At 29.5% G+C, this 16415-nt stretch overlaps 2 protein-coding genes across 2 annotated transcripts; one reads left to right on the forward strand and one right to left on the reverse strand.

Moving 5' to 3' along the window:
• Positions 1–1759: 1759 nt before the first annotated feature.
• Positions 1760–8120, forward strand: LOC128388641 (uncharacterized protein DDB_G0292186-like). Its single transcript, XM_053348069.1, is given in 4 exon segments — positions 1760–1773; positions 2426–2666; positions 3994–5158; positions 5161–8120. Coding segments are annotated over 4 exon segments (3345 nt in total). The 3' UTR covers positions 7086–8120.
• A 139-nt stretch (positions 8121–8259) lies between these two features.
• Positions 8260–14802, reverse strand: LOC128388696 (rhodopsin-like). The gene is made up of 3 exons (XM_053348127.1): positions 14359–14802; positions 14158–14288; positions 8260–9627 (listed from the first exon to the last, which is right to left on the reverse strand). The coding sequence occupies exons 1-3, from the start codon at positions 14565–14567 to the stop codon at positions 8696–8698; spliced, it is 1272 nt and encodes a 423-aa protein (XP_053204102.1). The 5' UTR covers positions 14568–14802; the 3' UTR covers positions 8260–8695.
• Positions 14803–16415: the final 1613 nt, after the last annotated feature.

Consider the following 16415-nt stretch of genomic DNA (forward strand, 5'->3'; position numbering starts at 1 on the left):
ATTTCTCTGTCTATTTTTCATGTTTACAGTTTTGACCCTTCACTTGTTGTCAAATTGTATTTGTTTCTATTGATTAAATTAAATTATAAGTCACTTTTCTTGACAAATTAATTTAATTCTATTGTAACTCAGCTTCGCTGTTTAATATAAACATTTCCTCGTTGATTTGTTCATTTTTTCAGATTATCTGTTAGATTATCGATTCTTAATTCCAATGATTTTCATGTATTTTAGTGATCGACTTTTTTCTGTCTTCTCTTTTTAATTTTTTCTCAATAATTCATGAGTTCTCTCTTTCTCTTCCCATCATTTTCCACCATCTATATCAGTTTACAGCATAATAATAATATCTGCGAATACATTATGAATATTCTGTGTGGAAAAAGATTTGATCAGTTTCAGAGTTTGATATGTAGGTCAAAATGTCTCTCTTTCTATGTTGAAACTAACCCTGTATAAAGAGAGAGAGAAAGAGAGAGAGAGGGAGATTCACCATTGAATTATAAAATCAATTTTCACTCATTTCTCTGGTGTAAACGAGATTAATACAATAATTTGATTACCTGTCAATGAAAAAAAGCCAAAACAATTGCTAGGAGAAAAAAAAATATCTCCACTTTCCTCTTCCCAATCAATCATATTATATATTATGAGAATACAATAAACAATATCCTGATACAGAAAGAAGTGAATTCAATTAGAGACTAGTTAATGTTACTAACAATCTAAGGCTAACATTATATAAATTAATTAACCAAAAAATTAGGTCGATCACAAATTTCTCCAAGTCCAGGATTGAAATTCTTGTAATTAAAGCTACTTATTATTGATAGTAACAGTCTAGAGATACTATTTGATTGTAACTCTTGATTATTATTACACAATTCCCTTTACCTTAATTGTCACGTAATAGTAATAATCGCAACCCTTAATAGTGTCCAGTCGAAATCTCCTACTAATTGTTGATTAACTCTCATAATCAAGGTTATTCATAGAATATTTTTCCAAACCAATCTACATTTCCAAGGTCTATTTGATATAATTTCTTTTTCGACAATTAATTACAATTTATTAATTTGATTGTTAATCATTTCCCACCGATCTAATCTGATTTACTTCTGTTCCTTATTAGTATTACAATGATTTTTCCCCTAATTTTAGTTATAACTTTTGGAAAATAACGAGAAATGATAATTATCATTGATTTTGTTATTTATCAATCACAATCACAACTAAATTAATACTACCTGAATCCTGATTGATTGAGTTTTAATTGTTTCCATTGAGATTTTTAACAATTTTTTACCAAATTGTTATTCATTCATTTCCAATAAAATCTTTTGAGATTATTTTTACAAATTAAACCTAACAATTAATATTAGATTAATTAATTGCAAACAAGATAATCAAATCAGTTTACAAGCTTCCGTATCAAATTGATTGATTGTTTTGTTTTTAATCCTCAGTTATAAATCTAATCTAATTCAGTAATAGTTATTTTCCATAGATTATCAATCCTTTTGTGGTTATTTACGATTTTTCCTAATTATCTTACAATTAAACCTTAATCATAAAGTGAAATTTTCGGGAAAGGTCAATTAACTAATTATTGATTGTAATTTAACAATAAAAAACAATCACTGTGTATGTAACATATTATCACTTAGATTGATTAGTTGATTGTCAATTAAATTGCTGTTCGATATGGAAACAATTAGAATTAGAAAATAACAATTAAAAAATATCTTTTTGTGTCTCTATGGACTTGATACTGTAACATATCATATCTTAATTGGACAGAAAAAAACATAACAATTTAGTTAATTGTTGAGATTATTGGTATTATTATTATCGTTTTTTGTATACTCAAAATTAATTGTTCCCAAAAAAATTATTATATTTTCAGAATAAAGTTTCAAGTGTTGATATTTTTGTTAGTTTCCAATTGCGATTTAATCACAATTAACTTTTTCCTAAAGCTCATTCAAATTATTTAATATATTATAAATTAGCTTTGATATCCAAAGTCATCTAACTGTAAACAATATTTTCATATTTTCCGTCATTTTCAATCAGTGATTATAATCAGTTGATTACCATTGTGATTAACTTTCTAATCAGCTGATTGGATCTTGATAGTAATTGTAAGCAATCAAAAGAGACAAGTTGATTTGAAACAAACACAACAAACAATTTGACTGTGTACGTGATTAACAACAACTTTTTCTTGATCAAAATTAGCCCAGTTAATTGTGTAAAATCCCTTCACTTGTATATTGAACTGTAAAAAATACACAGAGTTAATTGTTATACATAAGTGATCAAAATACATGTGTTATAATTACCATTATATCATAATCATATCTACATAACTAATTATTGATTCAATTTAATTTAATTTTCTCATAACCTCCTTAACAATTAGTGATCTCTTATTGAACTATCTTAAACGTGACCTGAATTCGTTTGTTCCGTTCAAAAGTGACTGGAATTTGGATGATACTTATCTTAATTCATCGAAACCTTACCTAATGATCAGGATGAAAATAGTTGAGAGACAAAATTCATTAACTGATTGGGATATAATTACCGTAGCTGATTTAACTCGTGCCGCTCAAATTGCCGCTACTCAAACAACTTCAGTTGCAAATACTTTTCTCCACAAAGTAAGTATCCTAAGACTAACCTTTAACTCCTTATAATTTAATAATCACAATCGATTAAACTTAAAATATAAACATAAATCGATTTGATTTGATACATTCCACTTCGCCGCTTGATTATGGGCTATTCAACCCACCCCGTCGATCGTTGATCTAATCTAATACAAAAACACACACCTTCTTAATCTCGATAGTTGATAATCCATGAGTCCAGTTTCTTAGAAATCAAATGTTAATTAAGTTGCTCTAAGAACCTGATTAGGACTGATTATTTTCTCCAATCAATTGATCACTTACCGATTTTCTTAAATTAGTATTTGACCTTCAATCGGAGATTTAATGTTTTCATATTTTCCTTTGAAGTACATTGACTGGATTAATTTTTATTATCTTCCAATTAATCAACCACAAAAAAAATTGATTTAATCATCATCCATGTCTTTACAATATATTACAATCGTAAATTAATATCACAATTAACTTTTCCCCCTTAAGCATTGATAAGCAACTACAATTTAGTGTTTACAATTAAGAGGCTCGTCCATTTTATTGTTTTAATTGTTGTCTTTTATTGTTGATTTTTTTGTGGGTACCAATACTTAACCCAGGATGAGCATATTAATCAAAAAAATCATCTTACCAACTTAATTATGATAATAATCTTAATCTAGTGTTGATTTAATTTCCTAATCATTTACACTCTGTGATCTTTTTTTTCCATTGGCCTCATAAGCCACTAATCATTTTTTGATTATCTTTAATTACCTGATGATTGATTAAACATTAATTTATCCAAAAAAAATAAGGCGATGTTTCAATCAAATTAATCAATTTACGCAACTTATTTTTACATTGATTGTAAAATTTACGTTATATTTATATTTTAATTGTTGACATAAATTACAGGCGACAATATTTTTACCTGTATTTTAATTATTATTACCCTTTTGTTATGATAATTTACTTACCTGAAAATCAAATTAACAACATAATCAAATCAAGTCAAAGTCCTTTTGTTAAAGGTAACTTTGAATTGAAACAATTGATTTTAATCATTAATTAGATTAATTTTGATTTGATATTCAGAAGTAATTTATGATCATTAGTACCGTTGTCACTAGACGCCTCTAGAATTTATTAGTTTTATTATAATCAATCAGATAATTGTTGTTGCAATAATGGTCGTAGACAACGAACACACATGTTAATTGAATGTAGATAAATCAAATCAAATCAATTATGTTTTTTTATGACAATTCAAAGGTTAATTTTAATTTCGAAATAATAATTTCTCATTAATAAATTGTTTCTTTTTTATTTGTTACTTTAGGTGGAAAAAATTGTTAGCAAGGCTTTTAGTCGATCTGCAACATCAAGTCCAATTGAAACGAATCCAAGTCCATTGAATGAGAAACAATATTACACTTACTTGGACGCTCAAGGTCGAATCAGGTCATTACAAGAATTACGAATTTCAATATTCCGACGAGGTGTTGACCCGATATTACGTCGAGCCGTTTGGAAACATTTACTCAACGTTTACCCTCCGGGTTTAACGGGAAACCAACGATATGAATATATCAAGGAGAAAGCGGAACAATATCATAGAATGAAAACTCTGTGGACTTCAATGGTTGGCTCAGATGAGACGGTCGATAGTACCCTTAATATGGTTCGAAAAGATGTTCTTCGAACTGATCGTATGCATCCTTTTTATTCATCATCTTTACCACCGTCATCTTCAAGCTTATCAACATCATCAGCTGATCTTGATAATAACCCTAACGTGGTCAGTTTACTTAACATATTAACCACTTTTGCCTTAAATCATGGAGTTAAATATTGTCAGGGAATGTCCGATTTGGCCTCACCTTTACTTTATGCAATGAAGGACGAAGCACAAGCTTACATTTGTTTCTGTGGATTAATGTTAAGACTTCGAGAAAATTTCACAATTGATGGTGAAGCGATCAGCTGTAAATTTGATTATCTATCTCGTCTACTTCAATATTATGATAGCGATTTTTACTCTTACTTAAAACAAGTTGGTGCTCAAGATTTACTCTTCTGCTATCGGTGGATTCTTCTTGAGTTGAAACGGGAATTCCCCTTCGATTGTGCTCTAACCATGTTAGAAGTTCTCTGGTCATCAATCCCTCCCGTTCCTATTGATGATCTACCCCTTTACGATGAAGGATTTCGATATGATCTTGATAAAGGTTCAACTCAAGATGCATTAGTAATGGAAGCCGATCTTGCCAATATGGCCACTAATTTGGCCACATCGGGTAAAGGTTATCACTCTCGATCTAATTATCACCATCAGGGTTCATCAGATGAAAACGATGGAGATGTTGAAGATGCTGAAGATGAAGACGATTCTGCTATTAAGAGTAATAATAAGTCCAGTAATGGAATTGATAGTAGTAATTATCAGACTAATTGTGATAATAAAAAAAGTAATAATTTGATTAATGGAGTAATCAACAGCAACAATCCTCATCGCGGAAATCATCACTCGGTTCAAGTCGAAATGTGAAGATACCAATTGTTAATCGTCGTTATCCTCGTAGTGGTCATCACAAGTATGGAGATCAGTTCAGTTTGATGAACCATAGTTTACCAGAATTTGGAACTCGAACTTTTGAATGTGGAGATCTTGAAAATTCTGGATCCATAAAGATAAATGGTCTCTATTTAAGTCATCATATCGATCATCAACGGCAAAGGTCATCAATATCAGCCTCATCAGCAACATCTAATCATTTATCATCATCACCATTGACAATAACATCAGTGAACAAAATATTGCCCCAAGATAATCATGTTCATAATACAAACATTAATCCACCAAATGGTGTAAAGGTTAATTCAAATTCGGCATCGAACCAATCAACTCAGACCACTCGAAGCTCTTTACCTCATGTATTGAAAGGAAATCGACCTCTTCGGACTATTCGATTTCTTCCAAAGATTTTATCCAACGATTCTAGAGAAATTGATTCACCGGACGCGGAAGAATCAATAACTAAGACGTTCAATTTTCCACCAAAAATGATTGACAAAGGATTCAGCATTGACAGTGATGGTGATTGTCGCCGATTAACCAGCTTTGAATCAGTCGGTGGTTCCTCTAAAAATTCATCTGTTGATATTGAGGAAGATGGAGATCCATCAGCAACAGTTAATCATCACGATTTAAGAGGTGGAATCCATGGAGTTGGTGGATTAGCGGGAATCAAAGGTGGTGAAAATAATACCTCAACATCTTCATCTTCTAGCTCGTCTTCAGCTGCGGTCAGATTACGATGTCAACAAAGGCGTCGTTTATTTTGTCGGTTAGGCTCGAGTGGTGGTAGCGGTCAAACTGGTGGTGGAAATAGTTTGGGTAGTTTTGGACGGGATAATAGTGAACCAAGTTCACCTTCATCATTTCATTCGGGTTCATTTGTTTATCCCAATAATGTTAATACCTCAACTCATGAAGTTGAAACCGATTGTGAACAAGATCTGATTGTCCATTGTAATGGAGAGTATACCGATTCTCGGGCTAATAATCATCAACAAGATTGGATTATCCCTCGGGGATTAGCTCGCAGTGTTTCCTATGAATGTCTCAAAAATTTCACCATAACACCAGGGTCTCCCACCCAAAATGGTGAAACAACTAATCTGATCAACACAATTAACATCAATGACTGTGCCGGATCATCAAACAGTGGATTAGTCATACTAGAAGGAAGCTCTAGTAACACTGGTTCAGGTCATCATCTCAATACTGCTGGACTTACACCGAACAGTGATACCGCTGAAGCGGGTGCACTTTTAGGATCACGAAACAGTAATACTCAAGGTTTAGAAAAGGAAAGATCCGAAGGATATGGTTCGGGTTCTGATCCATCTGACCTCATGTCGGAAGTTCATTCAGCTTTTGGTGGAACCCTGGACGGAGCCAAATCTGATTCATCTTCATGTTCATCACTTGTTATTCTTAATTCAAATGGATCATCAACCAACGAATCAAATCATTCACCTCCACCATCTTCATCTTCATCTTCATCACCATCAAATAACAATACAAATAATGTCGATATTAATAACGACAAAATGAAAAACACCAATAATGGAAACATCAATGATGATAAACCCCTTTTACCCTCACCCACTGAATTGGGTTCATCCAATGCATTTATGTTGTTCCTTTGTCTCACCATATTACTTCAACATCGAGATAAAATAATCTCTTCCGGATTTGATTGTAATGAGATCGCTGTTTATTTTGATTCTTATATTCGTCGACATAATGTTCAATCTGTTCTCGAAAACGGAAGGTCACTTTTCCAATCTTATCTTAACCAGTGGCATCAAAATGACAATGAAAATAATTTATCACAAGAATTTCCTCCAACATCATTTAACTAAATCCAATAATGACCAAAAAAAAAGATTTACAAACAATTACTAAATTCATCTTATTATGAATGAGCAAAATTAATCCTGTTTGAATGAAAATCCAGTCAATCGACAACAAAAACTTTCAACTAATCAACAATTTACCATGATGATTACTAAGAATCAGTATTATCAATTATACATTACTCATCAATTCCCTTTGATTGTTTACAATTAGCTGTTAATTTCCTTTAAGAAAAAACAAACCTCGTCATCATCTTGATCATATTTTTAATTGTTTTAACTTCCTTTTAATCAACTTTGATTGTCTTGATTTTTTACCATCATCATATTAACTTTTCATGATTTATTATCATTCCCTAAATTGATTGATCATCCAGTTTTCCCTAAAGAAGGATTGACAAACCAAACAATTAACTAATTACTATCCAACAAAATTTTATACACAAATCAGATGAAAAAGAAAATCAATTGTTACAAACAATTTAAACACTTCTTTCTACAACTTTAAAATCACAATTTAATTAACTACAATTACCTCAAAAACTGTGATCGTAATGCTAATTGACATAAATCATCATTTTTTTTCATCATTTTCTAAATCACAATCAACTAAACAATTTGATTGATTGATTAACTTGAATCATTGCTAATTATTAATTTACTTGGTAATATGGAAGGTGAGAAAATTTTAATTGTTTCTAATATATTAATCAAATTTGATTTAAACATCATCATTATCTTAACTATTGATTATGTTTATCAATATTTAAATCATTTTATACACTTAAATTGTTTGACTCTCTCCCTAATTAAACTGAAATAATTTCCATTGAAAACAATTTAATCTAATTGTTGCAAACAAAACCCCCCTTTCTATTGATTATTAACTGATTGTAACACCTTTTAATTGTTTGTAAATTATTGATCACTGGACACAAAAGGAAAATTGAACAATTAAATTTGATTGTAAATGTTTTCCAAAACAATTAAACAAACAGATTCAAATGTGAAGCCAAAATAAACAAACGGTTTAATTATTAATCTTGCAAAAAATTATGTGAATTTTAATTTTATTTGTTTTAATTGTGACAATTTATTTGTAAAGATCAAAAATAATTTTGAATAACAATTAGTTCAATTATTTAATTTCTTTTCACCATTTCAATTAGTTTTACATAAATATCGTTATCATCTAAATAATTATCATATAATATATCAACTTTAATCACTTCTAATATAATCCTGGACAATTAAAGAAAAATTATCAACAGATAATTAAGTTAATTGTTGAGAGAAAAAATTTTCTTCCAACAAAAAGATGAGATTTTAATACGACCCCTGATTCCCGCTTCTTTTTTTTATCGATTGATTTTCTTTAAAATTTGTTGATATGTTAATTTGAATTGTTTTTAATCCTCTTGTAATTAGATTTAAATTAATTGATGAGAAAATTAAATTCTATTGAACTTGTGGTGGTACTATAATAGCCAATGCTATGGATTAATTGGTGTATTTACATTTTGGAAAGTGTTTTAATCTAAAAGGGTAAATGTATCTTGGAAATTGGTGTTGATTTAAATTCTGTGTCTTCATGTTTGTTTTAATGATGATAGAGGTTAAAATTTAGCTATTTTTTGCCATCTATTTGAAGATGTTGATGTTTTACTTGGTAACGATGACCGCAGGGAGGATGACCTTTGAAATGATTTAACGCAACAATTAAAAAAACGCTTCTTCACCTCAAACTTAATTCTCGGATGAAGATAACCATAAACAAAGGGATCCATTACCGCTGAGGTTTTGGCAAACATTGCCGGTAACATGGCCATGGTTGGTGTTAATAGAAGAGGATTAATTATACCAATTAGAGAGACAACTGCATAGGGTGTCCAGGTGATCATCCAAAGTGTAATTAAAGCCATTGAGGTTCTAACGAGACGATGTTCAAGTCTAATTCGGTGTTGGGTTCGCTGTTGAATCATTATATTATTATTTATGTTACCATTGGTTGGATTATTAGTACCACTACTGTTACTATTGTTACTGGAGTTTTCGTTATAAATGTTGGTACCATTTCGGTTACTCGAATGATGTTGACTAGGATTGTTACTGTGATGATCGTTTAAAGTTGGACTTGGAACTGATTTTGTGGCATAAGTTTCAAAACGAGCTGATGAACGATGGGTCGCTCGATAGATGCCAACATAAGAGCCGATAATTATAATTGATGGTATTACCCAAGCTCCAAGGAAAAAGATGAAAACAAAAAGCCTTGACTCGAATTTAGTTGACACATAATCAAATGAACATGTTGTCAAATGTCCTTCTGGTATATAATTGTTAAAGAAACCAAATATGGGTGGAATTGTAAACATAAACGAATACAACCAAAGAAGGATAATCAACACAATTGATCCTCGATAATCAAAATATGGTTGAGAAAAGTTCTGATGATTAATTGTTAGATAACGTTCAAAAGTAACCGCTGTTATTGACATAATCGTAACTGTCCCTGAAAGGCCACCAGCAAATCCATAAAGCTTACAACCTTTTCCAAAGGAATAAGATTAAAGAAAGAAGAAGAAGAAGAAGAAAAAAATGGATTAAATCAAAGAAATCATAACACAAAATTTCATCATCATCATTAAGATACAACTTGGAATCATATTAGTAATATGATTAGCAACGGAACGATTTTTTTATTTCTCTTATTTTCTACAAACACTCCGATTACACACTTGAAAGTGCTGGCGAACAACAATCAAAAGCTATAAAATTACAAAGAAGCAATTGAAACGTAAAAAAAGCCATTAGGACAATTAAAATAGCCTCTAGTGGATTAACTTGGATGGTAATGAAGCAAGAAGTTAATTTGATCAAAGGTAAACCTCTAATATCTTGAGGTTCAAATTGTGAAACTTATTACACAGAAATGATTATATAAATACAACAAGCTTTATAAAACATTGAGACGAAACCAGGGAGAAAGTGAGAGAGAAAAGTTCAGAATAATCTGAGATTAACCAAGCAAATGAGAAAAAAAGGAGAATCAAAGACAAATAAACATTTGGAAAAGTCAAGGATCACAAACGACAGGATAATATCTTACAGATCATCATGATTATCATCGTTATCCCCATGAAATTTATCTTGCAAACTTCATCTTCTTCCTGATAACTTGGAGTAAAAAAAAAAGTCAACACTAACTTCAATTTAAACTGTTACTCTGCAATCAGAATATTTGATTTCTATTCATCCTCATCCTCATCCTCATCTTTACTTTTTCTTTTTCACTCCAACTATTTACTTAAATTTAATGTCTACTTGAATCAATGGAGATGAAGAAATGATGATGGCAAAGACGATGGAACTTTACCTGTTGAAGGTAAAAAGAAACTGGAGAGAAAAGAAAATCCCGAAAACTTATCATCATTTTCTCTCTTCGTAACTCGAAAATTCATCCCGAACGTCTTATTTCATTCCCTGAATCTATTGATGTGAAATGATGATAAAGTTATCATCAAGTTCATTCTGATTCTGATTTGATGATAATAATCTTTATGATGTTTGATATAAATTCTCATGTTGGAAAAGAAGAAGAAGAAAAAAATAATGGCCAACATTTGACTCGATGGTAAACATTGTATCTCCAATTGAATTGCTATTCCAATTTTAATCATTTCCTGTGAACTCAATTCGAAGCAAATCCCTTGGTGATCAATTAATTGTCAATCAATCGGACCAATGACTCTTTTTCTTTCATTTGTCCTTTTAATTAATATTTAAAAACGATCGTTAAGTATATCAGCGGATGTGATTTCTCATTAATCTCAGAATTGATTAACTATTCAATGAGTAATTCATCAATCTAAATCCAAACTTTTTCCATCATCTATTAATACATGGTATTAACATCTTAATACCAACAATCAATTATTCAATTATATTTTATTCATAAACTATGGTTAACTCAAAAGTTAATCAGCTAAATGTTACATCATAATAATAACATTTTTAATTGTATCTTCTTGTCTTGTCTCATTTCAGGCATTGGATCAATTCAATTGACGATAATTGAATAATTTCAAGTTCAAGCTTTTGTTGGTACTAACAATTGGATCACGTTTTCCATTTCAATTTAGTTATCTTGGTGTGAAGGACAATCAGAGGAAAATTAATAACAAGTTGATATAAAAGTTCAATTCCTTAATCATGGCGAGAAAATGTAACAAATAATTTCAATCAATGAAAGAAACTTTAATGATAATATTAACCATTGAAGCTTAAATTCATGAAATTCATGTTCATGTTGAGAGGAAGACGAGAAGAAAAAAATCAACTAATATATTTATTTTTTCCCATTGCCAAAACTGTAAACCAATTCAATTAACTTAATCATCAACACCATGATCATAATGCTCCTGGCAATCTAATATTCAAAAATGATTCCTCAATGGATTTGACAGTAATTGAAATATTAATGTTATCATTTTGTTAGGTAACATTTTTTTCCAGGTAAATGAATACGATCCTTATATTAATCACCTTCTACTCCTTAATATCAACACTGAACAATTTGTATTCAAAATATTAACAACATTATTATTATCGCTACCTGATGATAACCTTGATAAAAAAATTCCGTATTTCTGAATACAAGAGTTAAATTGCTGGTTAACCATTAACTGTATTTTCCTGACTGACTAGTTAACCTTGCGATTTGATTACATTATTGAAGGTAGAAAGGAATCAATTTGATTAGTTTTAACTAATATTTTCCCCTGACCAATGAACAGATACAATTAATCTGAAAATAATTGATTGATTTCATTTTCATGGGAAAATCTGAAAATTTTATTTGACTGATTTTCCATCTCGACAATTAAAACAAACTTATCTTTTGTCTTTAAACTTGGGTATTTAGTATGGATGTTAACACTTTGTCAACTGAATTTAACCATGACAATTAACTGAATCTCAACTAAATTAATTATATTTCTGTTGTCTATCAGTTTGAATCCCAATTAACATATAAAGTTAATATGATTTCAAAGACTTTGGTTCAACGGTTTCTCCTCATTATGAGAATGATGTTGATAAAAGATGATCTCAAGTTCTGAAAATGTTGAATTCCAATGATTCTTGAGATGATAACATGATGAATATCAGAATTATAAACATGATGATTAAAATGTTAGCATTTTTTACTCTCTCTCTCTCTCTCTCTCTGCATCACAATTATCCAATTGATCATCATATTATTTATCATCCAATTTACCTTTCATTACATTTCCATCTTCACCTCGATGAACTTAATCATTATCTTAATCATCATTATCATTAACTTGATTTGGTTAATTCAGTTGACAGATAAATCAACCATTCTCATTATCAATTGTAATTAGTCTTGATGACGGTGATTATACCAGTACATTAAATCACGTTGAAATGTTTGATTTTCACTAATCAAATTAAAGATTTGATTCATTTTTTTCTTTCCTCATTCTAAATTGTTTCTGATTATTAAAGTTGATTTTGTTCACCATCTTCTTGATTGTTGAACTTTTTTCTTAACCAATTTTTTAGCACATCATCAAGGTAATGTCAACATTAATTTCAATTTTCAATGTCTGATTCAGCAAAAAGACAATGATGATAATGGGATGAAAATGATGATATATACTTGTGAATCTATGAGATGGTTAATATTATCATGAAGAAGATAAAATCTATGAAACTATTCAAGAGGTTGATTATTATCATTCTTACAGTTGAGTGGAAGATATTACAATTCAATCTTCCATCATCATCTTCATCCTCATCTTTAATTCAATCCAATGTAATCATCTTGATGGCTTCAGTTTTGTTTTTCATTTATCATCATGTTCAATCAAAAATTCATTCAATCAGAATTGAAAACAATGAAACATTTTCCATTTGAAAAGATGAACATTTTTTTCATATATCAATTGATCAATAGATATTTTTATTATTCCTAATGTTTGGACAATTTATTAATTGCTCTGAGTTATTATAACTCAGAGATTGATGTAATTGTCTAGTTAAATTGTTACGATTAACTTGCTTCCGACAGAAGAGATTATTAATTTTTAATTCCTTTTACTCTAATTGCAGATTTCAAATTGATTTAAATTACAATCAATATGATCCCAATAGTGTTAATATCAAATCTAATTGTTGATTACTAGGAAATTGGAAGCAATTAGATCAATTGTCACGTTGATAATTCAACGGATTAGAGTGAAACTGGACTAAATTTAAACGATAATCAGGAAATTTAATCTAATCACACCTCGATTGGTTGATTTAACAATTAATCAACTAAATCTAGTGTTTCAAATGTTTAAACAAAAGCTTTGAGAGTTATAAATTCAAATCACTAATCACTTTTGTCTAATGTCAAGATTTACAATTAATTACGATCATCATTCCCATCACAATGAGCTAACAATCAAGGTTATTAGTTAGAAATTCAATTAACTCCAAATCTAATTAAACTTTAAATATAATCAATTCCCAAATGATTGCAATTTTTTAATCAATGAGATGATTTAATTTTCACTTTCAATCAGTTTAAACTTCATTGGTTTGATTTGATAATCAAAAGAAATAAATTAAACGGAATATTAATCAACATGGAAACAAATTTATTATCACCTTAATCATGAATCCAGTGAATTAAATTGTTCCAATAATCAATCAATAAAAAAAGACTACAAAATTTTGTCTCATCTGATTTTACCATAGTCTATAATTAAGGTTAATTGTTGTGCAACTTGTGCTTGTAAAATTAAATTGTTGGAACTTAAGGCCTTGATTGTTTCTAAATATAGTTTAAAGAACAAAATTAAATCATCTCAAGTTCATGTTAATTAAATCAATCAACAGGCTTATTGATTAACTGTAAATACTACATAATAATAATACCATCATCTTATATCATCAAGGTTTTTGTGATCAACCAAATGTTTACAACTACAATTTATTATCATTGTAATTAAACTGATTCAAGTGAGAAGGTCAAGGATTTTCTTACAATTAGCTAATTGTTACTCACCCAATGGTGTTAATGCTGATCCACATTGAGTACTATTGTAAACGTAGGCCGCAATTACCCCGTTCATGATTAGATCGGAAACTGCGATGTTCAAACTGATTGTATTTCGGCCATTTCGAAGTGCTTTTACTCTTTAATTGTTACAATTAAACAGAACAATTAGTCATTCTAATAAAAAAATTAATCGAAATTTTCACTCACCTACAATAAAGGTAAATTATTGTTAAATTACCAGTTAATCCAATGATTAAGACAACTGTGAAAATCGCAGCGATTGTTAAATTAACTTGACACGAAATTGGTTCAAAATTAAGCCAATAATCGGGTGCCAATGTAATTAGATCAGGATGAAGGAATCGAAGCCAAGCTTGACGAATTGAATTTGTCCCGTTAATTGTTGAATTATTCATTGGTGATTAAATGTTCAGTGATTAGTAACAAATTGTTCACACAGTAAATTAAATCGTCAACAACCAGTTAATCAAAGTTTCCCAAACAATTAACCTGATGTCTTGGTAACTTTAAATACTATAAATACTTTAAGTGAACTTTAAGTTTTAATTGTGATTAACTTTTAAATTGATGGTAGACAATCATTGTAAAGCATTTTAAACTTGATTATACAATTAAATTTCCAATGACTTGAATGGATTGAAGGTTAATCATCAAATGATCAACATGAGACAAAAAGTAAGAACTGAATTCAGATTCATTCAGAACTCATGAGAATGCGCTGAAATTGATGAAAATTATGAAGATGATGATCAAGGGGATGAAGATAAAGATGATAATCAAATTATATTTAAAATCTAATTTCTCTCAATTAATTTAGTTAGTTGACAGAAAATTATATTCGTATCAATATCTTTGGAGTAAATTTATTTCTTTTTCGGCAGTTTTATTGTTACTTTTTTGTTAATTTTTTCCCCTTTGAAATGATCATTAAATAAACAGCAATTAAAATAATGAACTTAGCAATTAACTTAACCAAGTGTTTTTATCGACTATTATTTTAATTGTCTGGTTGCTATTGAATTACTTAATTGTTTCCTCAGTAAGTTATTCTCATATGGTGTTAATCTACTAGTTGGTGATGTTAATCAACTCCCAGTGAGTTGAGTGATTGGTAACAATTAGTGTGAAGAAATTTCTGAGAATTTAAAAAGTTACAACAGAATTACATTTAGAGCGAGTTAATTATCATAGCATTCTTTAAATAATGTCACTTAATAAACGATAAATCTACCGAATACAATGTTAATTGTCAGGGGGTATTCACTTGAAATCTATCAACATACCAAAGTGTATAACATTTCTGTTGATCATTTCATCGTAACAATAATTACATTAGTATGTTAATCATTTGGATGGTTTTGTTTCTCGATTATATTGGAATCACTTTCAGTCTTTTAGATGATTCATTTGATTAATCTAATTGTTATGAGCCTTAAAAGATGAGTTAAAGATTAAAAGTTTCGAGTTGACTCCAGAATCATGGTGAATGTTCATCATCGTCGAAGATAATATCATCATTATAATTCCCTTTCTCTCTCTCTCTCTCTCCAGGTATGATTCAGTTCAACTGAATGAAATGATATTATCATGGAAATATGCTCATCTAAGATGAAAGGAAAATTCTTGGGAGAATAGAAACTCTGAGATTCTGTTGATCAAATTCAATTCAATTCTGGAAAATGAGAGTAACCCGATTATATGCTGTGTAGTATTTTCTGTCTGCATGGTTGATTATTTGGAAGTAAATCATTTTCTAAACATTGATAAAGTTTATCTCTTCCAAAACATGTAACCATTACTAAATTGTTTCCATCATAAATCTAATTGTAAAAGTTAAATATCTTTAATTCAATAATCCTATTTACTAACAATTCTCGTAAAATCGTGAAAATTTTACGTTACATTTTTTTCACTTAGAAATTGACTTGAAATTATCAATAGATTACAAGTTAATTCATTGTTGTTACTAAATTAAAATCGCCAAAGAAAAATCAAATTACAACAGAGATTAATTGATCAATACTAATTAAAAGTTTTTATAATTATACTGTTCCAATGATCAATTTGATTAGTAACAAGTGATTAGTTGTTTTACTAGATGGCGGCGTTTTCGTAACAATTTAGTTAATTGTTGTTGTCCAATCTAATGAATACAATCACTTCATCAAAGGTTAAATGTGAACCTTTTTTTTATCAATAATACTGATTTAGTTAATCATTATTGTCCATTGATTAACGGGCTA

The sequence above is a fragment of the Panonychus citri genome, unplaced genomic scaffold (genome assembly GCF_014898815.1).
Source record: "Panonychus citri isolate SS breed McGregor unplaced genomic scaffold, ASM1489881v1 Contig00101, whole genome shotgun sequence".
Taxonomy (NCBI): Eukaryota; Metazoa; Arthropoda; class Arachnida; order Trombidiformes; family Tetranychidae; genus Panonychus; species Panonychus citri.